Below are 24,450 nucleotides of genomic sequence, written 5' to 3' on the forward strand. Positions count from 1 at the left end.
AAATATTATATAGACAGATCTATGTCACCAGAATTTTTCTTTTAATGTTGGATTTTGTCCCTTTTAAGCTAATTACTAATAATTTGTTTCTATGTTGAAAATGAGTTGATAACACAGATTGAATTCAGGTACTTATGCAACTTTAAACCCACAAATTGCCCAGTCACTCATTAAACACTATTTTTTTTTTTTTTTTTTTTTTTTTGCTGAGAAGAATATATAAATATGGACCCATTTCTTTAGTTAGCTATTCAATGATATCCATTTCTGCATTTCAGTTTCCTTCCAGATTTTTAAAAAAAAAATGGGTTTCAATAATTTTCAAATTATGATGAATATATGACATTGAATAAATTCCTTTACCTTTCTGAATCCCAGCTATCTGATCTTTAAAATCAGATTAGATTTTTCTCAATTCAATTTAATTAAAATTATTTTATTATTGTGCATGATACTGTGAAAGATACAAAATTTAGATTTAAATATTAATAGGCAATTCTGAAATTTTTTTTTTCTGATTCCATTCAATAAAAACAAGGAACTGGAAATGTGATTCTCAAAGAGTTTTGTGTTTATCCAACTTCAGAAGATCTTAAAGGTTAATAATGTCAAACTTTGATTTTTTTAAGATTTAGTTATCTTAGTTTCCTGACTCTGCCCTTTTTAAAAAATGATAGTATGTGTCTCCTTAGTTTAGGGATATAGACTGTGTATCTTTATTCCTTTACACACATATACACATAAGTGTGTATGTGTGTGTGTGTGTGTGTGTGTTTCTCAAACATTTCCAGGAACATCATATAAAAGCTTAAACTCACCTTCTTAAAAGCTCCTTCCTCTGGGAGCTAGCACCTCCTAAAAGTCAATATCCAGTTAGTTAAGGAACTGCAAGTTTCTCATTTCTTCTTCAGTCACTTTTTTCTTCCTATTTGTGACTCTGCAGCTTTCAGAAACCTCATTTTTTCCCCCCATCATACAGACTGTATAAATTAGTCTGTTCATTTGTAACAGTAAGTCAAGGGCAGGTCTCAGCCTCAAGAAAGAAACCTTTTACAACAGCTTTCTCTCTCTTATCTGTGAATATGGACTCATTTCACAACAAATATATTAGCCTCCCATTTTCTAGGCCCACTCTCACCACAGATTCTGCCACCTGAGTGCACAGATAGATCTTGTGTCCAGTAGAAGCCTTCATAGGAGGACATAATGCCAAGACAAACCAAATCAACAAAACTTTATTAAGGCTCTAATATGTCCCAGACTTGTGTTACTACTAGGGATAAAAAGAAAGACAAAAAAAAAAAAAAATTCTCTGACCTCAATAAGCTCAAAATCTACTGACAACTTAGTGAAGGAGACTTACACCAAGACAGGGTCTTTGTCTTATTGTAACTTGTAATCTAACAAGAAGATATGACATATCCATAAATAAATATAATATTTAAAAAGTAATGAAAGGATTCATAAAAGAAGCTCAAATAAAGTTCTACATGAGATCCAAAGGAATGAAAGTTTATTTTATTTATAAGAAAAGGGCTGGAGATCAAGATAGGCATCTTGTTAGATGTGATCTATAAAATGCTCTTTAAATATGGATTAGAATTCAGATAAGATAAAATGGAGAAGACATAAAAAAAAAAAAAAGAAGTTGGATAGCATGGAACATGTACAGGAAAGGTTAAATAATATGTCTGAAATGGGACCCAAATGCAAATGTTCCTATCTGTGACTCTATCCATACTGAAACAATGCAGATAGATAGATGCATACATAGATATATAAATTGATTATAGATGTACCAGATGATTGTTGAAAATCTTGAATGCCAGGCCAAAATTACAATTCCTTCCAGCATTTGCATTAATCCATATATTATACATGTGTATTGAATGTATATATATATACATGCATACATCATATACATGTATATTGCATGGGTGGATTGTATGTGCAATACCATATATACCATATATTGTGCATATATATGAATATGGTATGTGTGTGTATTCTATACATGCACATCTATATGTGTACATGGCTGAAAATACATGTGTATAAGTATGTATGCATATATATATATATATACATATATACATATATATGTGTGTGTGTGTATATAGATATATTCCTTTTCTCCATTCTATATTTTGCCTTATGCTAAAGTTTAAAATTTTAGTGACCATTTAGTTTGGTATAAATTAATTTTATTCTTGGAAATAATTTTCCTAACATGTCATTCTAATTACCTTAGCTGGGCATTGTATTCTGACAAGCACCATTCTAGACACAGGTTGTTGAAATTAACTAAAGATGAGAGCCACCAATGAAGAATTTAATCAAGATTAATTCCTTCACTTTAGAAGGTTGATTAGATGGGTGAGCACATTAATGTTTTCATCCATTAAATCTCTAGATGCTATGAATTGATATTCTTGGCTTCCCTAGGTAAAGGACTTTAATTTTTTGGCAGACTGTCTCATTTGGACCCTCCCGATAATGTTTTCTCCACTGACAAGATACAACTTGTACCTAGACCTTTAGTGTATTCATTATATGAAAAAACATTTCTAGGTCACTTTCTAAATTTAACATTATTGTTATTTAGTCATGTCTGATTTTTTTATAATCCCATATGGAGTTTTCTTGGCAAGGGTAATGGAGTGGTTTGAGACTTCCTTCTCTAGTTGATTAAGAAAAACAAAGGTCAAGTGACTTGTTTGGTGTTCTATCCATGGAGCAAACTAGTTGCCTTCTAGCAGAGTAACTTGAGAAGATTGGGAGTTATGATAAAATCAAAGATACCAAAGCTAGAGCCCTAGAAATCATCAATCCAATCCAATTAAATAGATGGAAAAATGGAGGCTCACGAGAGACAACTATTTTGCCCATAGTCAGAGACCTAGTTGGTAACTATTTTCTCCCAGAAACTAATCATCTTCACTCCTAATCCAAGATTCTCTTCATTGTATATGTATATATATAAAACAATTTAAGAAGTGGTGTTCAAATTCATATAATTAAAACTTACATCAATACAAGCCACTTTATGATGAACAGAGGTCTTCTACATACATAGGTATTTATTTGAATTTATTAATAAGTGGTTAGAATGTTGCGCCTGGAGTTAAGAAAACTTCAATTCAAATTCAATTCAATCACTAGTTGTATGAACCCAGCTGTTTTGCAAGCTCATTGTTTTATGAACTTGGAATAAGCATTTAGATAGTACCTAATATGTGCTAGGCTCTGTGTCAAATTCCAATTATTATTTATGAGAGCTAGATAAGGAATACCTAAATGAAATTAGGCTTAATTGAGGTCTAGTGGCAGATTTGGGGTACAAGGAGTCAAATAGAGCTCCCCTGCAACCCCTTTGGATTCTGTGCAAGGATACAGAGTTAAATGAAGTCTAGTAGCAGTGCAAGAGTCCTCTGTAAAAGAATTTACAGACCCGAAAATCTAGATTGATAAAAGAGGTTTATTATGGGGTTTGGAAGTAAGGTTAAAAGGTAGGGAAACACCAGAGCCCAGGATTGGACTTCAGTTTGGCCCTTTTTATAATAGAGGCTTTAGATAATCTGAAGGGGCTTGTGGGTGGAGTCCCAGGTTGGCTTCTGGCTTGAGTTCCAGCCAGGGTTAGAATTTGAATAGAATTCAATGGGTTTTTAGATAAGAAGGAAACTGTTTGTGCTTGGGGTGGGGTGGGAAGAGTCCCTGAGGCAGAGTCCAAGGAGATATTTTTTTTTCTTTTTTCTGAGGCTGGGGTTAAGTGACTTGCCCAGGGTCACACAGCTAGGAAGGGTTAAATGTCTGAGATCAGATATGAACTACTGTCCTGAATTTAGGGCTGATGCTCTATCCACTGCGCCACCTAGCTGCCCCCAGTCCAAGGAGATATTAAGAGTTTTGGGGTTTCTTCATCATTATCTCAATTGATCCTCACCACAATCCTGTATTGTAAATATTATTATCCCCATTTTGGAATTGAAGATGGATATTAAATTACTTTGCCCAGAACACCTAGGAAGTGCTTGAGAATGAACTTTAATTAAGTTCTTCCTGACTCTGGGACCAGTTCTCTATCCCTTTCACCCCTAAATCCTCATTTTCTTCACCTGTAAAATTGGGATAATAAAAGTACTTATCTTCTAGGGTTATTGTGATTATCAAATGAAATAGTATTTATAAAGTGCTTAAAACAGTGCCTAGCATATATTAGGCACTTAATAAGTGATTCTTTCCTTCTTGTTTCTTCCTTGGAATACAAGTTCTTCATGGACAAGAAGTTGTTGTTTTTTGTTTGTTTGTTTTTTGCCTATTTTTAACCTAGTGCTTAGCAAAATACCTAGCATATATTAAACTTTAAATAAATGTCTATTGACTTGATTTGTTGCTATTCAACTTGTCTTGAGTTTTGGAGATACAGGAGTAGAGGATCATCTAAGCAGAATTTCAAAGATGGAAAAGACTACAGAATTTAGTCCAATGAGATTTTTTCTCTACATCCTCAGCAAGTGATCTTCTAGCCTTTCCATGAAAATCTCTAATGTGGGGAACCCACAAAGTGTCCTTTATTTGGGAATTCCTGAGTATGGAAACCTCCTCAAATGATGTAATTCTGCACCTCTTTGTCCCTTACAGTCTTAAGGCATTTGCTTAAAGCATTGAGAGATAAAGTGACTTGATTAAATCCACATAATCAATAAGTTGTGAAGTGCTTCTGCACCAAAAACAAACAAACCAACCTTAAATCTGCCTCTTTATAAGTCCTACTCTTTGCTTATGGTTCTTCAACTTAATATTATCATTGTTCTCTTCTAAATCCCATCCAGTTTGTTGATGTATTTCCTAAAATGTGGCATCCAAAACTGAAAACATTAATTGGAAAACCTAAATAAATCCAAGAAAATTTCTTAAGGAAGATCTTTTTAAATTAAATTTTGAAGAGTATAATAATAAAGATTTTGTATTGTGCTTTTAACTTTTCAAAATTCAGTGGCATTTCATCTTATTTTATCCTCTCCACCATCATGTGCAGGAGGTAGACATTGTCATCTTACTTTTTAGAGATGGAGAAACTGAGATGAAGAAGGCTTGTGATTTATACAGGGAGCTAAACACAAAGCAACAGCTAGAACTCAAGATTTCTGAAATCTAAACCAGTTTTAGGAGAGTGAGAAGTTAAAAAAAAAAAAAAGCCTCCTAAGGGACTTTTAGTTTTATGGAATTACCAGGGAGCACAAAGATATGTAAATGAATGTCAATAATCATTTTGTATGGGGAGAATATACACAGGAGTAATGAGGTTGATGGATGACAAAGGAAGGAGAAATAAATTGTTTATTAGTCGGGCTAGTTCCCCAAAATTTAGGGATGGGATGTGGAAAGAAAGTTAAGGAAAAACTAGTTATATATGAAGATCATAGAAATTGATTGATTTTGATCCTTACAGGATATAAGGGTGTTAAGGACCTTAGAGATCTAATCCAGCTCACTCCAAAGATGAGGTCCTTGGTAGCTTGAAGAGAGTAAACAGAAAAGCTTAAATTACAGTAAACAATATGGAAGCCTAGCTACTCCCTGAGGCAAGCATGGAAGAGCGCTAATAGATTAGGCCTTTTGTCTTTAAGTGGGCTATATTATAGCCCTGCTTCTGGTGGAGACCTCTGGTAGAATTCTTAGTTGAATGCTTAGTTTAGACAAAAATCAGCATTACTATTACTGTATCCAGTCAGAAAACCAAGTTATGATGTCAACTCAAAGGTTCTAGTTCCCCTCTTAAAAAAAAACCTACTTATATTGTAAAGCCTTGCTAAATTTCTTTAGGAATTTAGCTCACTAGTCAATGGCATAATCCCTTATATGCCATAATTTAATGGCTTCTCCACTAATGGAATCTTTCCCTTGTTAAGTGCTAAAAACCTCTTTTCTTTGCTAAAATTCTTATGGATTTAGCCCACTCTTAGATCTTAACAAAATATTTTCTTTTTGATTTGGAGAAAGTCTAAGCCTACAAATTCTTTTGAGACAACCTGCAACATAGATCCATAACCCCAATATACTTTTGGGATAACACTTCTTTTACTCTATCATTCTAGTCTTTGTATGGAAAGATTCAGACTGTATCCTGTAAGTCCAATACTATGATTTGGGGTTTTCCCCCAAATGATGGCAGGCATGCGAAGTTGGGGTTCAATCATGTGAAGAATTCCCAATGCCCATTCTTTTTGGCAAAAGGCAGATTAGGAGAATAGGTTACAGACAAAATGAAGAAATACAATAGAGTGGAAAAATATAAGAAAGACAAGTTCCTTAGTGTTACTCACGATTACCCATTAGAAAGGGAGCACCCCATGAGGTTGGGGTCATGCTCTTACCTGGCAGGATAAATCCTGAAAGGGATTTAGTACCCTAAAAGAGTTAGGTGTAAAGAGAAGTGGGGTAGGAAAGCATGGTGGAGTCAGGGGAGACATCATGTGGTGTGGGGGAGAGGATTTAAGGAGAAAGACATCCCAAGACAGAGTTCAGTGGCTGGATGACCCAAAGGGAGGTAGCAGCAAAACCACAGGCCATAAAATGTTTTCTAGGGAAATTTTAGCCTCAGGGTCTTGACATAACTTGGATTTCTGATTGGATTACCTTTAGAGGGTGGGACCAAGGAACTAAACTGATATCAATCCAAGCCTTCTGCCTCCGGGATCCATTCTATAGTTTCTCTTGGTCCAAAACAATAGTCAGAGTCTCATCAACCATAGCACCCCAATTTCCTTAGGCTGCTTTAATTCTGAGTGGTAAAATAAGTTGTCCCCTGAAATATTAAGTAGCAGAGCTAAAATTTGAATTTCTAGATCTTTTGATTGAAATCTAGAGATTATTTCATCATATGATGAAGATTTATAGATGACCCAGGACTAAGGGACTTTGCAAATCATTCCTTAAAGTAAGTATATTCTGCTGGGGAACTCAGAGAGACAGATTCCCTTATGAATCTAAAATGGAAGAAACGTATTCATTCATTTAAATAACTAAATTACAGTCTGACACCAGGCTATGCCTGGCACAATGAACAATACAAAGGATAAAATATGGTCTCTGCCTGTAGGAGGAGTGATCTTCCAGCAAATGGTCTTTTGTTTGAAGAGTTTTAATAAGGGAGAATCCAGCTCCTCTTGATAGATCCCATCCTACTTTTACATAATAATAGGGGGAAAAAAAAAACTGGATGTAGGATATTCTAGGAGTTGGGAAGTCTGCATGAAGAAAACTACCTCTAAATTTCAGGTCAGTTCCTTCTTTGCAACTTGTGGTTTTAAGGAGATGGTTAAAGCTTTGGGAAGTTAAGTAATCTGCCATCTAGTTTATCTGGTTAATATACATCTTTATTAAATAAAGGTACAAGATAATGATTGAAGAGAGAACATAAGGACACATATTGGAACATGTAAGAAAAAAAAAATTAGTCCTAACCCTTAAAGAAACTAGAATGTATACAGATTAATATGATCAGGCTAATTTGCGGAATATGAGGTAAATTGTGCTACTCAAGTAAGTTGTGTTTGTCCATATGTGTTACCTAAATGAAGGTTGGAGGCATTGATAGATATATTTGGAATTTTGCCATTACTTTCCAAGGGAGACTTTGATTCCTGTTGTAATAATGGAGAAACTGAGGCAAGATAGAGATTAGAGAGTTTTTATATTTTATTTGGATTTCTGAGAGGGAGAGATTGTGCTGGGAACATTTTGCCCCCAGGACTGATGTCCAAAGCATCCAGCAGCAAATGTGAGTTCTCAATGATATATAACCAAGCTCAGATAGCTAAACAAAGGCAGGGGAGGTTGGAGTCCAAACTCTGGTGAGCAGGAATCTTCTTCAGGCAGGGACTATCAATTCAGTTCTGACAGGGTGGGGAGGTAGGACCATAAATTCTTCATGACTTAGGAGTAAAGAGCCAGAAGTGTGAACTCCCCCTTATCTTGATTTTACACATTTACAATTTATAACCTTAGAGTAACTAGCCCTAAGTCATATCAGTCCTAATGATCAGGAAGGGGATTGTAAACCAGGGGGATTAAGGTAGAACAATTTAGGGAAATTGAGACAGGAAAATTAGGGAAACTGAGGTTTATTAAAAAGGGAATTGTGCCACAACACTGTCTGGAGAAATCAGGAGATGAGGACATGTGATTGGTCCTTATGTTTTCCCCTTAATGGGAGGAAGCTTCTAAGGAAAATGTGGCAATAATCCTGAAGGCACAGGGCCTTAACCTTGGCATCGACAAGCAATGCTGGCTGTCAGACAACAACACCAACAGGTCAGTAATAACAAAGTTTCTGAGACAATAATGAGGTGCATACGAAACCACTCTTCAACTCCACCTCTAAGACCACTCCTCGATTCCAAATCTAAGCCATAAAATTAGAGTATCAGTGACATGAAGCACCTCATCTCTCTTTTTCCTATAATTTATCTTCTTGCTACTGATTCTATGCTAAATTATTTTGGAACTTAAACCCACTTCAATTGGCTTTATAATTACAATAAACTCTGCCCCTTGACTTGGAGATGGGTTCAAGCCTGCAAATTTTTTTTAAGATATCTTGCAACACCAGTCTGCAACCTCAACCTTTTGGGGGCTCTTTTTGAACCTCAATACTCTGAGAGGGGAGTAATCTCTCATAATTATGGTGGTACTTTAATTAGTTCCAGAAGGTATGCCAAGTGGTGAAAATGAGAAGTGCATCTCCAGTCTGCAGTCTAAGCATCCCTTCTCACCAATTCTCAAAGGGGCAAGTGAAGCTTCTAGCTGAAAAGTAATAAACCAACCCAGCCCAAACCAGCCCAGCTCCTTCCTTCTTGACCCAACTTACTTTCTGAGAGAAACCATAACCTTGATACTTTCCTCATACCCCATACCATCTAAGCTTCCTTGGGGGAAGAAGAGGAAGCAGGGAGAGCAGCTGTGTGTAGAAGTGTAATGGGCCAGAGCTCTGAACTTGAAACAAAGGATTCTTACAAGGTGCTAAATCAGTAGAATTGATAGAAACAATAGTTATCTAATTTAGCATGGTTCAGTATGATTGATTTACTCCTACTAGGAGATGTTATGGGCCAGAACTTGAAACAAAGTACTAAGTGGAATTGAGGAAACAATGATTAAATCTAGTTTAGCACTGATTTAATCCTACAACAAATAATGGTTTCCTAGTGATATAATGATTGGTTTGTGGAGCATATAAGCCGGAACTCATAGCCACATTCATTCATCCCATTTCACATCATCTTGGTGGCAGACTCTCCTCCTTCACTTCTCCACTGAAACCGTGACTCCAGAAGGCTCTCCAGAAAGCTGCCCAGCCCCAGGAAGGAGATAATAAAGGATCTGGACGATAAGAAAACTAGCGGAGCCCCAAGTGAAAGAGACAAGACTTTGAAGGAGACAATTACTGAACTGAAACGAAGGCTGCCTCCAGAGACCCCAAGAAAACCTCAACAGAGAATATGACATTTTAGAGAGAATATTACATACAAGTGATGAGGTTAGCAGAGCAGGAATGAAATATAGATAGAACTGTTCCCAGGGAAAAAGCACTGGTGGGAATCAGGTTAGCTTTGTGATCCCTGTGGAGGTTGTCCCTTTTCTGGACCCATCTTGCTGGATCTAGAAAAAAAATCCCAATCACATCCCTGAGGTTAAATTTCCTCTATAAATCTGCTTATTGCCCATGCTATCTTTGCTATACTCCTTTGGGTCAGTCAGTCACAACCCCCTAGCTGGTGATATCTTTCTTTTCACCTTTCTCCCACGCCATATGGTGTCTTTCCTTTCTTTTTGTTTTTTTCTCCATCCACCATGCTACCTGGTATCTCTCCTCTCAAAGCCCACTATACCTTATGGTGTTTATCTCCCCATTACAGTAAACTAATTCTAAAAGAGTGCTAAATTCCTTTTTAGGATTTAATCTACCAGGTAAGAATATGCACCAAACTCTTGAGGTACTAATTTTCTCCTGGCTAATTATGAGTTCCACTAGGGAACTTGTCTTTTCCATATTAATTATTAAAACCCCTTTCTTGCATATACTCTCCCACTCTTGTATATACTCTCCCACTCTCATATTTACCATTCCTAGTGTGTATTTTATCCCTTAATTTTACCTATAACTTTGACTAAATAAACCTACCTTTTGCCAGAGAGAATGGCCATTGTGAATTCTTTACATGACCAAACCCCAACATTTGGTGCATCTGGCTTTAGAGTTGACAGAAATCCTAGGTCCTCTACTGCTGCTGCTTCTACTCCTGTAGCTTCTCCTGTCATGCTAGCCATTCCATGGGCCTCCAATACTATTCTTTTAGGAACCAAGAAACTATATGGTGTAGTCATATTATCTTCTAGGAATTTCCCTGTGACCTGCCCCTGCCCCTTCCCCCCAACACCCATGCACAGAACCTCAGTATTTTGGGCTACAACATAGCAGTCCTGTGCATTGCTGCTGCCTTCACTGGGGAAGCATTGTGTATGGTGGAAGGCAATAGCAACAGTAGTGGAAGTTGGACAGTATGCCTGGCCAACCTTACATTCTTACTGCTCAAGCAAGACAACTCCAGTAGGATGAGTACCAAGCAACTGTCAAGTGCTAAAACATTTTCTTTTCCTCTCTAAAATCCATGGAATACTAAATTCAAGGAGTTTCGAAGCAGATGTTGCTGGCCCATGTTGCTGTTCTAGAGGCTTGCTTTCTTCCTCTCTCTCTTTCTCTTTCCATATTTTTTCTTTCTTTCCTTATAGTATTGAAAATGAAATATGAAGCCAATAAGTAGAGCAAAAGGACTGCTGATCAAGCCAATAACAATATCTCAAACCTATTCTTTCTCTCCTTAAAGGTGAAAAAAAATTTATTTTACCTCTGGGTTGGTTTTTTCAATTTTCTTCTTGAGACTCATCTTTTGAGTGTCATTTGCAGAAATTTTTCTAATGTTTTCTTTTATTCCTCTTTCCATATAAATATAATAGAATATTACTGAAGTGTAAGAAATTATGATTATAATTAATGTAGAAAAGCATGAAAAAAAATTGAACTAATGCAAAGTGAATAAAGGGGTGCCAGGAAAACATTGTATACAATGTAAAATGAAAGATCAACAACCACAAAACATTTGAATTCAATAGCATTCTACTTCATTCAGAATCAAACCTTTGTGGTAGGATTTTTATTCATCATTTGTGGAGCCCTTTTCATCAAAGTTGTCACATTTGTTTCTTGACAATGCATGAGCATTTTAAAATCTGATTATTGTGCTTAGCTGTCTAATAATTTTTAAAGATGTGGTCAATGTACATGAAATTTTCCAGAGTAAAAAAGATATTCAAGAAAAACAATAGAGTTTGAAATTTTGCATTTTTTTTTTTTTTACTTTAAAATCTATAAACATCCCTTTGTCAAACAATGATAAATAACATATTGGACACATTAGTATGGTTGATTTTCTGTTTTCTCTTCAGTATTTTTGAACAGTGGCTCCGAAGACATCGTCCATTACAAGAAGTTTATCCAGCAGCAAATGCACCCATTGGACACAACCGTGAATCCTACATGGTTCCTTTCATCCCTGTGTACACAAATGGAGAGTTTTTTGTTTCATCCAGAGACTTGGGATATGATTATGCCTACCTAGCTGAGCCAGGTAATGTTTTGTTCTCCTCATATGCTGGTTTGGGGTCAGTATATTTTAAGAGGTGGGGGGAGAATATCATCTTCAATAATATTTTTGATATAATCCTTGATGACTACATGCTGAACTATGCTAAAGTAGTTCCCACTTAATAAAACCAAGGTCATAATGCCTTACTCCCATTTCTGAAAATACAAATAGTTACACAATAGACCTCACAGTTGTGAGGTGCTACTGTGCTTACTATTAAGGACACTGCCATGAAATCATAGGATTGAAAACCAGTCAAACATCAAATTATTCCTTCTCTATCTTGCATAGGATTGTCTCATAACTATACCAAGAGAAGAGTGTTTACTAACAGAGGGGAAAATGTGTTCTATGTTCATGCCTTATTAGTAGGAAGTACTAAATATTTGTTTCATGAATGGAAGAATTTATGAGTTCATCATACTGTATGTATTTCAAGACAAGGGCTCCCTTAAAATGATACTGCCCTTTTAATTTTATTCCTCACCATATCAACTTCTTTCCATCAGTTGGTTATGAAGTCAAGTACCCTGAGTTTGTATCCTGCTTTATAACTAGGGAAAAATTACTTCACCTTTCTAAATCTTGATTTTCTTATATTAAAAAAACAGATAATATAATATGCACAGTAACTACATCACAAGATTGTTTAAAAAAAAAAACTTTATAAACCTAAAAGTGCTGTGGAAATATATATTATTTTTCATAGGATATTAGAACTGAAAGGAATGTTTGAAATAAACTAGTTTCATGAAGAAGGAAACTCAAGCTCAAACTGTTTATTCCAGTACCATGAGCATTACTTAAGTATCTACTATATGTGAAGTACAAGATAGAATGAAAAGTTGAATAAGAGGAAAATAACAATAAATAGAATCCCTGGAGTCAGAAAATCCTGAGTTCAAATGTGGCCTCAGACACTTAATAGCTGTGTGACCCTGGATAAGTCAGTTAATCTTTATTTACCTCAGTTTCCTCATCTGTAAAATGAAGTTAATAATAGCACCTGCCTCCCAGGGTTATTGTGGGCATTAAAAGAGGTAATTAGTACCTGACATATAAGTTCTTTACAAATGTTAACTCTAGTGAAATGTAATAAAGTAAATGAAAAGTAAATGAGGAGTAATAAATAGGCAATCAAGGCTTTCTATAACTAGCAACAGCACATAGATCAATAAAGATTCCAAACCAGGATTCATGTCCCCATCACCCCCCAAGTTAATGTCATTTCCATGATAGGGGGTTTCAAGTGATCAGATTTTTAAGTGCAGTGTGGGGAAGACATGACTAGACAGCAAATTCTTTTGAAGAAACTTAAGGCTTTTATTAGACTCCAATCTTAGTCAACAATCTGAGATAATAGCAATTAAAGTGAAAACAAATTTAGACTTCTTTGAGAGGCAGAGCAGGTAACAATGTTGCTGTATCCTGACTTGCCTGCTCCGGTAATGATTGGAGTATTAGTTTCAGTTCTGACCATCACTTTCTTTATGGGCCTGCTAGTTCAAAGAATTACCAAGGTAATATGACAGTCACAAGAACAAACTTTTTTTTTTTTTTTAAGGGAAAAAAATAAAAATAAGTAATATGATTGGGCAGTGCATTAAAAATGTATAGCTCCCAGGCTACACATAGTATAGTGTGATAGGCTCACTGAACTCTGCCATCCTCAGACCTCTTTTTCAAGTATTGCAATCATTCTGAATTTTGGTTTTACAGAAAACACTGATGATCATGAGTATAATAGTTATAAAACACTTAACACAGTTCTTGGCACACACTAAGTAGCTAATAAATGTTTGTTTCCTTATTTCCTTCCTTCTCTCCTCCTTCCTTCCTATGATCTTAGCTATGAACTAGTAAACTATTCTCTTCACCTTAGATTTTGCAAATTAAATTGAGATGAGAGTTAATTCCTTTGAAAATACTGTTAACTTGTTCATGTGTTTCTATTCACCTATAACCTTAAATTTTCTTCCTTCTTAGGGTAGGTCCACTCCAAAACTTCACTTACTCAGATGTAGATTAAAAGCATATTTTACCATGAAAACAAAAGCAAAATATGATAGCATTAAGCTAAAAAATGAAAGATTGAATGTCCAACTTCTCATTCTATCTTCTCCATCTTTCCCTTTATTTGCACTGTAGCAACATATGCCTAATATTTATAGGCAAGAACTTTGAAGCATTCTTGATCTCAAAGATCAGTGTGGAGATCAGAATGGAATTGTCACCTTACCTCACCTCTCACTTATTTGCTCAGTATTAACACAGAGGTCAGTCAATCAGTAAACATTGATTCCAGATGGCTCTGGAAGAGAAAGTGAGACTGGCAACTTTGCACAGCCCACTCTCACTTAAATCCATCTCACTTTCATGCCCTGATATCTACTCCCTGAGAATCACCCTTTTTAAGAACTAAGGACAAGCATCAACAATTTTAGTGAGTTTATTAAGGGCTTATTGGACAGGTAGGTGATACAATAGAGAGAGTATCCAGCTTGGAATCAAGAAGACTCATCTTCCTGAGTTCAAAACTAATCTCAGAAACTTAGTAGCTATTTGAGCCCGACACTTAATTTAATTATATTTGCATCAGTTTCCTCCTCTGTAAAATGAGTTGGAGAAGGAAATGTAAAACAACTCTAATATTTTTGCCAAGAAATCCCCAAATGAGATCTGATAAAGAGTCAGGCACAACTAAAATCAAAAGAGCTTATTATATACCAAACACTGTAGTAAGACCTGGAAATACAAAGAAAGAGAAAATATAGTCTCTGTCTTCAAGGAGCTTATAATCTAATGAGGGAGGGACATAAGAGGAAATTAAATAAGTACAAGCAAGGTGTATGGTGGGGGCAAGGGATAGATAAGAGAGAATAGACACTAAATTTAGTTTTAGTTAAGAATGTGGGAAGGGTCCCCCCTACCCCTTTTTGTGAGTGATCTGATCTGCTTGGATTCCAGCAGAATCAAGAATTTGGAATGAGCTACCACTGCCCAATGCTTTCCTGATTATAAATCTAAAGGAGATAGCTCCTTAGCAGTCACAATTTTACATACTGAAACACAAATTAGCTAAGTGTGAGGAAGAAGGTGTTTACTAGAATTCTTACAAGAAGGGGATGTATCTAATTGGAACTATCACTTACAAAAAAATGGAGAAGTATCCCCAATTTTCCAATTCTTCCTTGTCCAAAAGGCAACCTCCCCCTCCTCAGGACCTTATTTCATTCCCTGGGGTATCTACCCTTCCTCAAGCACACTTGTGGAAGCAAAATTAAGATGTGCAAAATCCTGTTTCTTACAAAACTAAAGCCAGGGAAGCCAGGAAAGCCAAGAATCAGAGAAAAGATATTAGATCATCCCTGAAATAGGAGATAGTAAAAAGAAAAAATTCCTGAATATAAGAGGTGGAGTGTCTTGTTTGCAGAATGACCAGGAGATCAAAGTCACTGAACTCAGGAGTATATATTGAAGAGTAAGGTATAAAGATTGGAAAGGTAAGAGGGAGCTAGGTCATGAAGGATTTTAAAGGAGATAATGTTTTATTTGATCCTAGAAGTGATAGGATGTTTATTTATTAGGAAAGTGCCACAATGAGAGAGAGGGGAGGTATGGGAAGGAAAAGAGGGAGGGAAGAAGAGAGACAGAGACACAGAGAAAGAGACAGAGACAGAGACAAAGAGAATATCCCTAAAAGAAACAAAGAAGCACATGCAAAGAGACAAAAAACAGATATATTTAATGGGCCACATGTTGGTTTCATATACAGAGGGTCTGAGGCCTTCACCTCTTACATGATTGTCTCTCTATTTCAAACACTTTCTGGGCTAGAAAAATGAACATGGGCTCAGTTTTGCTGGTCATTATCTTTGGAATGTACTTCATTTTCAGCTACAGAATCAATCAACAATCTGCTTCTTTATCATATGGTTAACAAACAGAACAGAATCAGTGAATGAGTCAATCAACAAACATTTATCAGGTACCCACTATGTGCCAGGAATTGTGCTAAGCATTAGATTAAAGAAAGAATCCTTCCAGTTGAAGAGTTCACAAAATGTCTGTGCATGCTAGAAATGGAGAGCGATGATCACTGGGCACTTCCATTACACATCATTGTGCCTTTCCAAAAGTAGACTCTCCAGCCTCTTTTACGTGGGAATTGTTCCACCCCCAACCCATTACACATCTTTTGACTCTGTAACAGCATATAAAAGCATAGATACATCTTAGAAATGTGGCTACTTTCATATAGTTGAGTAACACAGGATAGTTGTGCTTCAGCTCAAGAGAAATGATGTTCATTGTAGCTAATTAGCATTCTAGCTGTGACTTAGATAGGTTCTGTTCAGGAAATTCCATGTATGATTGAACAGTGCTAATCCATTTTTCCCAGGGGCCAGCAGTTCATTCAGAAGACTTACCTCATTGGTACAAAAGTATCTTATCCCTAAGCAATTAATAAATCCAGATGTCTGCTAGAACTGTTTATATCCCATTTGGGAAGGATTTAAATCAAAGAGGGTGATAGTGGCAGATTCGAGTTCAGGGAACCAAACAAAGATGTTTGGCTCCCCTAGATTCCTCTAGGATCCGGCACATGGCAGGGAGTTGTGGGAACCCCCTTCTGGCGGGGCAGAGGTTCTTCATAAAGGAATTTGCAAACCTGAAAAGCTAGATAGACTGGCAAAAAAATTTTATTATTGACATTGGGAAGTCAGTTTTTGCTATGCATGAACAGAAAGACTGAATTTCTTGGGTGACAAGGTCCTGACAAGTTTCTAGCAGAGAAATCCCAATAGAGAGGTATAAAGTCTTGTTAGGGAAATAGGTAAGAAAGATAAAGAGAGGGTAATGCTGAAAAAGAATATCATGTTGGGTCCTCTGCAAGGACTGAGTTTCAAGTTGCCTCTTTATAGAAGCCTATAAAGAGTTCTTGATGGGGGCTGGATGCAGCCTGAGCTGGAATCAGAACGGAAAATCTTGGAACTGAATGTCTCTGGGCTAATCTTCACCTCAATAGGAAGCTTAATCAGTTGTGAGTGTTATCAATGGGGGTGGTGCCTGTCTCTCAGGATAACAGAAGGAAGCTGTTTATCCTGTCTCCTTCAGGTGGAGTCTTTTACAGAGGCCAGGATTCAAGGAGACTTTCTCCTTGAAGGAGTTTCAGAGTTTTGGGGTCCCCCTTCAGTTTCAGGCAACCCTCGTCAAGGGAATGATCCAGGTGGGAAAATTTGTCCTATCAAAACAGTCCTTGCACCAGTTCTATGGCAACTTAAAAAAGATGCACTAAAAGTTGTATTACAGCCACAGATTTATCAATCGAAAGTGCTCCAGATTCACTTTGAAAAGTAAACCACTGATCCAAACCACTGATCCACTGGGGAGTGAACTAATGAAAAAAGGGATAGAAAGACAGAGAGAAGAGAGAGAGAGAATGAGAGAGAGAGAGAGAGAGAGAGAGAGAGAGAGAGAGAGAGAGAGAGAGAGAGAGGACAGAGGGAGAGAACAGCAAATCAGAAGGTTTTCTGCCTCATTGTCTAACAGGGTTCAATACACCAATTCATTGAATAAGTAGCAGGTAGTAGAAGGTATGACAAACTCATAATGGGAACACAAGGAAGAATACAAGAAAATCATCTCCTCCAACCTTCTAGGGTTCAAAGTAGTCATCCATATTCTATTTGATTATCCCATTGGTGTACTCACTACTTAAGAAGGCAATCCATTCCATTATTCACATGTCATTGTTTAATTTTTTTCCTCATATGGAGATGAATTCCTGCCCTTTCACTCATTATTCTACTCCTACTCTAGAATCCAATAAAACAACTTTATTTCACACTCATTTCTTTACATTCATTCAACAAATATTTATTCCTATGCATTATGTTCAAATATTTGAAGAGATGTACAGGAAATAACCCATGCATAAACTAATCATATCCATCTCATATACCTAGGTTAAAAAAATTCTCATTGTCTGAGACAATGAAACATACTGATAATTGCTTTATCAACATAGATGACCCTATTGTCATAGTTATTTTTACATAATTCCTATACCCTAGTCAGTATTGAAAGCCAGAAATGTGAGAATTAGTGTCAGGAGTCTGCTTTACACAGACTAGGACTCCTGTTAGAAGCAGATGATCTGCTTTCTGGGGAAGCGAGAGAGGGAGGAGAGAGAAGATATTGCTTAAATAGATTCACCAGCCAAAAAAACCACGTACTAAGGAGATTTAACTCAAGCTCTGCCATGCCCCTCAGAGTGTTTTTCATACTCAGAGTTGTTTCTCTGCTGTACAATTAAGTACCGCCCAAATTTCCAGGGCCAGAATGATACATAACAGGCTCAAGGAAGTTTTAACAGTTCCTTGAATGTTTATCTCAACAATAATCCCACTAAGTCTCTTTCTTTTCAGGGCAAACATCTCCAGTTTGTTCAAGTAACCCAACATATCAGTTGTCCTCTGCTTGCCTACTACCAGACAGAAAAACACTGTCTGATACAGTCCCCCTCAGTTGTTGCTACTGTTACCGACTGTAGCAAATGTATATGATCATAAGTTACAGAAGTTAAATTCAGATATAAGTGACTTCAAAATTAACATCTAGGAAACTTTTGCAAAATTCAAACTTATACTTCTGGGATTTTGCTTCTGGAAGACATTTGACTTTAGCAACACAAATACAGGTAGTAAGACTGGAAGTAGTACTTGAATTAAGATTCTCAGGAGCACTTTGAGAAAAGTTCTAAAATTAACTTTATTCACATTTGATCTTTTTTTTTTTAATCTTTTTTTTTTAATTTTTTTATTCATTTTTCCAAATTATCCCGTCCCTGCCTCCACTCCCTCCTCCCCCCCCCCCATGACAGGTAATCCCATACATTTTACATGTGTTACAATATAACCTAGATACAATATATGTGTGTAAATTGCATTTTCTTGTTGCACAATAAGTATTAGCTTCCAAAGGTATAAGTAACCTGGGTAGAGAGACAATAGTGCTAACAATTTACATTCGCTTCCCAGTGTTCCTTCTCTGGGTGTAGTTATTTCTGTCCATCATTGATCAACTGGAAGTGAGTTGGATCTTCTTTATGTTGAAGATATCCACTTCCATCAGAATACCTCTTCATACAGCACTGAAGTGTACAGCGATCTTCTGGTTCTGTTCTTTTCACTCAGCATCAGTTGATCACATCTGATCTTTAAACTCATTCTAAAAAAATGTTTTTTCAATACTTTCCCAGCAAAATGTAGTTCATTATTCATCAGCCACAGCTTTCATAATTAATTACTCAAGTGTGTTCTAAGAAAAAATTCCAACATCTTACATTTTGGCAAATGTTTTTTCTTCTAATATGAAGGTTTTTTTTTTTTTTTTTTTTTTTTTTTTTTTTTAATGAGGGTGCCAGTTACTTTTGATTTATACATGACCATTTTTTATGAGGATTTAGGAAATAAAAAAGTAAGTCCTATGGAAAACTGAATCTTGTTTCCATGGATGACATCTCTAATGGGCAGTTTTCAGTTTATATCAGTTTCCTGCTTGCCAAGAAAACTATTAATTGAAAGAGCCCAAGAAGGTTACAATGGGATAATGGTTACTATAATTGTAATTTTTTTTTTTTACACTTTGGAAAAGCCCTACTCATTCATTTAAAAAAGTATTTCTTGACTACCTGTTGAGTTTGAAGCATCATGATAATAATGGGGAAAAAGTGCTGGATGCAGAGTCAGAAAGAACAAGTTCAACTGCCATCTCTTTCATTTATTACTTAGAAACTATGAGCAAGTTACTTCTCTTTGACTCTTATATTCCTTGAGAGACTTGTTTTTAGATGACTTTTTGTGTTTTGCCTTTCTCAGTATCTCCAGCACTTAATCATGCCTGGCCAGTAATAAGCACATAATAAATCCTGGTTGACTGATTGATTTACTGACTGGATGACCTTGAAGATCCCATCAACACTAAATTTATGATTCTATTTTACAGATGAACAGGATTAACAATATAAAATCCATGTCCTTTAAGTGTCTGCAACATAACAATAGAGAGAAGATAATTCATAAATAATTTTAAAAATAATACACAATGTACTAAAGCATAGGAGGGAAATAAATTCAATGCAACCAACATTTATTAAGCTTTTATTTTTTCCTGTGTTGGGTATTTTGTTAGACATTAGGGATAAAAACGTTGCTTTTTATATGGCACATTGTGTATTTGGAGTGAAGAAGACCAGACTTCAAATCCAGTCTCAGACAGCTGCCCCATGAGATTTTCTTTCCTTTCTAATTTTCAAACTTGTTTTTACTTTAATAGTATTTTATTTTCCCAAATACATGCAAAGATAGTTTTCAACATTCACCTTTGCAAAATCTTGTGCTCCAAAATTTTCTGCCTTTCCTTCCCTTTACCCCCTCTCTATGACAACAAGCAATCTTATATGTTAAACATGCAATTCTTTTAAACATATTTTCATATTCATCACACTATACAAAAAAATCAGATTAAGAGGGAGAAAAAACACACAAGCAAACAAAGAATAACAACAAAAGATAAAAATACTATGCTTGGATCCACATTCAGTCTCCATAGTTTATTTTTTTGCATGCAGATGGCATTTTCTATCCAAATTTTATTGGCATTGCCTAGGATCTTTGAGCCACTGAGAAGGATCAAGTCTTTCACAGTTAATCAAAACACAATCTTGTGAACAATTTATTGCTGGTTTAACTTGTTTGGTCAGCATCAGCTCCTATAAATCTTTCCAGACCTTTCTAAAATCACTTGTTTATCAATTTTTATACAATAATATTCCATTATCTTCATATATCATAATTTATTCAGCCATTCCCCAATTGATGGGAATCTACTCATTTTCTAATTCTTTGCTACCACAAAAAGAGCTGCTATAAATATTTTTGCATATGTGGGTCCTTTCCCCCACTTTGTGATTTCTTTGGGATACAGAATCAATAGTAGCACTGCTAGATCAAAGGTTATGCACATGGACAGTTTTATAGCCCTTTGATCATAGTTTCAAGTTATTTTCTGGAATGGTAGATAATTTTCCAACTCCACTAACAAGGATTAATGTTCCAGTTTTCCCACATCCCCTCATCATTTATCATTAGCTTTTCCTGACATCTTAGCTAATTTGAAAGGTGTGAGGTGGTATCTAAGAGATGTTTTAACTTGCATTTCTCTAATCAATAGTTATTTAGAGCATTTTTATATGACTAGAAATGACTATTTATTTTATTGTCTATTCATAAATTAGTAAATGGCTTGTATTCTTGTAAATATGAGTCAATTCTCTATATAATTTAGAAATGAGACCTTTATCCAAAATACTGAATGTAAATCTCTCCCCATTCTCCCCCTAGCTTTCTGCTTCCCTTCTAATCTTGGCTGCATTGGTTTTGTTTATGCAAAAACTTTTTTTTAAATCTAACATAATCAAAATTATGAATTTCAAAAATTTCATAAATTTTATAGTGTTCTCTAATTTTTCTTTGGACATATATTTTTTCCTTCACCACAGATCTGAGAGGTAGACTATCCCTTGTTCTCCTCATTTGCTTATAGTATCACTCTTTATATCTAAATCATGAACCCATTTCAATGTTATCTTGCTATGGAGTATTAGATGTTGGTCTATGGAATTTCTGTCATACTACTTTCCAGTTTTCCATTTGAGGTTTTTTGTCAGATACTGGAATGGTTTGCCATTTCCTTCTCTAGCTCAATTTGTTGAGATATGAGGATTGAAGGTAAGAGATCCCTTCTGGTTGATGTCAAAGATTCAAACCTAAAGTTTGTGGCAAAAAGGGATTTATTCACACTAAGAAAACAGCTTTCTTAATGGGCAAAGAATCCCTTTAGGATACTTTTCGCAAAGATGGGTTTACACTGAGAAGAAAATATCTTCATCAGTGAGCTAAATCCAGAAGGGCATTTAGCAAAGATATATTGACAAACCCTTGATTATATTGGATTAGTATAAGCCTAGAGCTGAGGAGCAGTTTGAGTGACTATGTGCCAGGCATAGATTTCCATTGAATGAGATTATTTATCTGGGAGTTGTCAGGAAAGGGTGTGCCCTTCCTAGAGGCTGGGAGGGTTTGAGGGTCAGGAACATCCTTCCCCCCAAAGATTAAAGAGGACACACAATTTACATAAAATTTACAGGTGAAGAAACTCAGGCTGGCTATCAGGTTTAAGTAACTTGCTAAGGGTCACACACCTAGTCAATATCTGAGGATGGATTTGAACTGAAATTCAGTTAGACTCCAGGCTCAGTGGTAGCTGCCTCTTGATGTCTGGAATAAAGAATACCTGGGTTTGCCTTCTTTGTGACTTTGAACAAGGATTAAGCTTAGTGAACCTCCATTTCGTATCTGTAAAATGAGGGAAATAATCTCACCTCACATAGTGGTTTTGAAAATTAAAAAAAAAGATCACAGATTTAATGCATGCTATATTTTTAAATGCTGTGCAATGTGAGCAGTTGTTCAGAATAGGATCATTGAATGAACCCCAGAATTCATGTAAATCGACCCATACACCAAAGGAGTCCCCATTAAAACATATTCAGCAAATAGTTGTCCTTTTGGAAAATTTTTAAGGAGGTAGAAGTCTCCAAAGAGACTGGGTGGCCAGGAGATCTATGCATCTCTAGCCCAGGTGAAAATGACAGAAGAGCTCAGGGCCATTGTTTATATAGAGTGAGAGGAAATTGTTGAGTATTAAAAAAAAAATGTTTTAATTGGAATTGTGTGGGATGGATGCTAGACCTCCTTTCCCAAATTAACTAATCAGAGACATATTCAGTACAAAAAGAAAGCATTTACTTAATCATTGCAGGCAGATGCCAAAACATACCTGGGAGCCATCCCAACTTGTCATGTGTTCCTGAACCTGATCAGTCAGAAGTAGAACAGCCAGTTAAATGGGAAAAGACACAAAACTTTTCATTGGATAGGCCAAAAGGATGGAACCTTCCTTGACCAATGGACACCAATGTTGTCTGCCTACCACAGGTCATGTCATTTCCTGTAACTTCCTGTCACCTCCTGAAACCCAGGGCCTGACCCTTCAGAGATCATATAACTCCCCAGGGTGCCTCCCAGATCCAGAGTCCAAAGCCCAATCACCCAGCTCTAGGAACAGGCATCATGCTGTAATGCCAGAGAAACTGAGGCAAGTAAGAGATCAGAGAGTTTTTTTAATATTTTATTAATTGGAGAGTTTAATTGACTGGACAGGACTCTCATCTCAAAGTATCCAGTAATGAATGGGGGAATGATAAACACTTTTATAGCTCTTCAGACAAAGGAAAGGAAAAAGAGTGGGAAATTAGAAGCCTTGTCAGGATGGGGGGAAGTTATAAATTTTTTTACTAAAAGCCAGAGTCAGGATATTTGAATAACAGAAGTAAAGATGTCAGTGAAGTATCCGAGATAGTCTTATCTTTTGGAATATTTTAGAGGGGCAGTGTCATAAATTCTTGGGGGCAGAAGGAGCTAGGAGTCAGGAAGTCTGATCTGCTCCTCATCTCCCACTGACAATTTATAACCTTAGAGCAAATGGTCCTCAGTTTTAATGAACCAGGGGGGTTTTATGACTTAGGGGACTGAGGCAGAACAGTTAAGGAAACTTAGATAGAACAATTCAGGGAAACTCAGTCAGACAATGAGGGAAACTAGTGCAGGGAAACTGAGGTAGAACAGCTCAAGGAGACTGTGGCATAACAATGTGACTCAATACTGAGAAATACTTCATCCAATCAGTCCCATTCAGAATAAAATAAAAAATACATAGAGAGAGCCAAAGAGAAGTAGATTGATACAAATAAGATCTTCACTGCTTTCTTCCATATAGGCTAAAATAGAAATGGAGGCAGTACAGGAAATAGATATAGATATAGATATATCAATATCTTTATCCCAAAGCCAGACTTTGCAAGAATACAAGAAGAAAGTGATACGCCTGATGTAACAAATGATGAGGCCCAAGGTAATAGGCTTTAGAAGCACCGAATGTTGGGGTTCAGTCATGTGAAGAATTCACAATGGCCATTCTCTTTGGCAAAATGTAGATTTATTTAGAAGAGGTTACAGACAAAAATGAAGGGATATAATACACACCAGGAATGGTCAAATGTGAAATATGAATATTTCAAATATGAAATAAAGAGGGAGAGCATATAAAAAAACCTTAGTTCCTCAGTAGAATACACAATTACCCATTAGAAAGGGAGCATCCCATGAGGTTGGGGCATGCCTTTAGCTGGCAGGCTAAATTCTTAAAGATATTAGCTCTCTAAAAGAGTTAGTTATTAGGAGAAATGAGTTTGAAGTGTAATGGGATTAGGAGAGATATCAACTAGCATGGGGGAGGGGCAAAAGGAAAGATACCAAGAGACACTGTGCAGTGGCAGACTGACCCAAAGGAGTTTTACTTCTCTTTGGCTCTCTCTATGTATTTTTTATTTTATTCTGAATGGGACTGATTGGATGAAGATTGGGCTTTGGACTTTATTATGTGCCAGGCAAAGGGGAGATAGAGAACTATATGTCAACCCAGAAAAACAATGTTCAAGCCTGGTTCTGCCATTTTCTAACTATGTAGGTGTGGTTGAGGTTAGCACAAAAAAAAGGGGGGGGGGAGGGCTTATTGACAATGACCAATTCTCTCTCAGTGAATTAGGATTCTAATT

At 36.3% G+C, this 24,450-nt stretch overlaps 1 protein-coding gene across 1 annotated transcript in view; it reads left to right on the top strand.

The window, feature by feature from the left end:
- TYR (tyrosinase) overlaps nt 1-24,450 on the top strand; it is a 196,172-nt gene that overhangs the window by 165,201 nt on the left and 6,521 nt on the right. Inside the window, exon 4 of the mRNA XM_074304690.1 lies at nt 11,509-11,690. Within this exon, the coding sequence (XP_074160791.1) occupies nt 11,509-11,690 (182 nt within the window). The remainder of the gene's footprint in view (nt 1-11,508; nt 11,691-24,450) is intronic.

The sequence above is a fragment of the Sminthopsis crassicaudata genome, chromosome 3, assembly GCF_048593235.1.
Source record: "Sminthopsis crassicaudata isolate SCR6 chromosome 3, ASM4859323v1, whole genome shotgun sequence".
Lineage (NCBI taxonomy): Eukaryota > Metazoa > Chordata > Mammalia > Dasyuromorphia > Dasyuridae > Sminthopsis > Sminthopsis crassicaudata.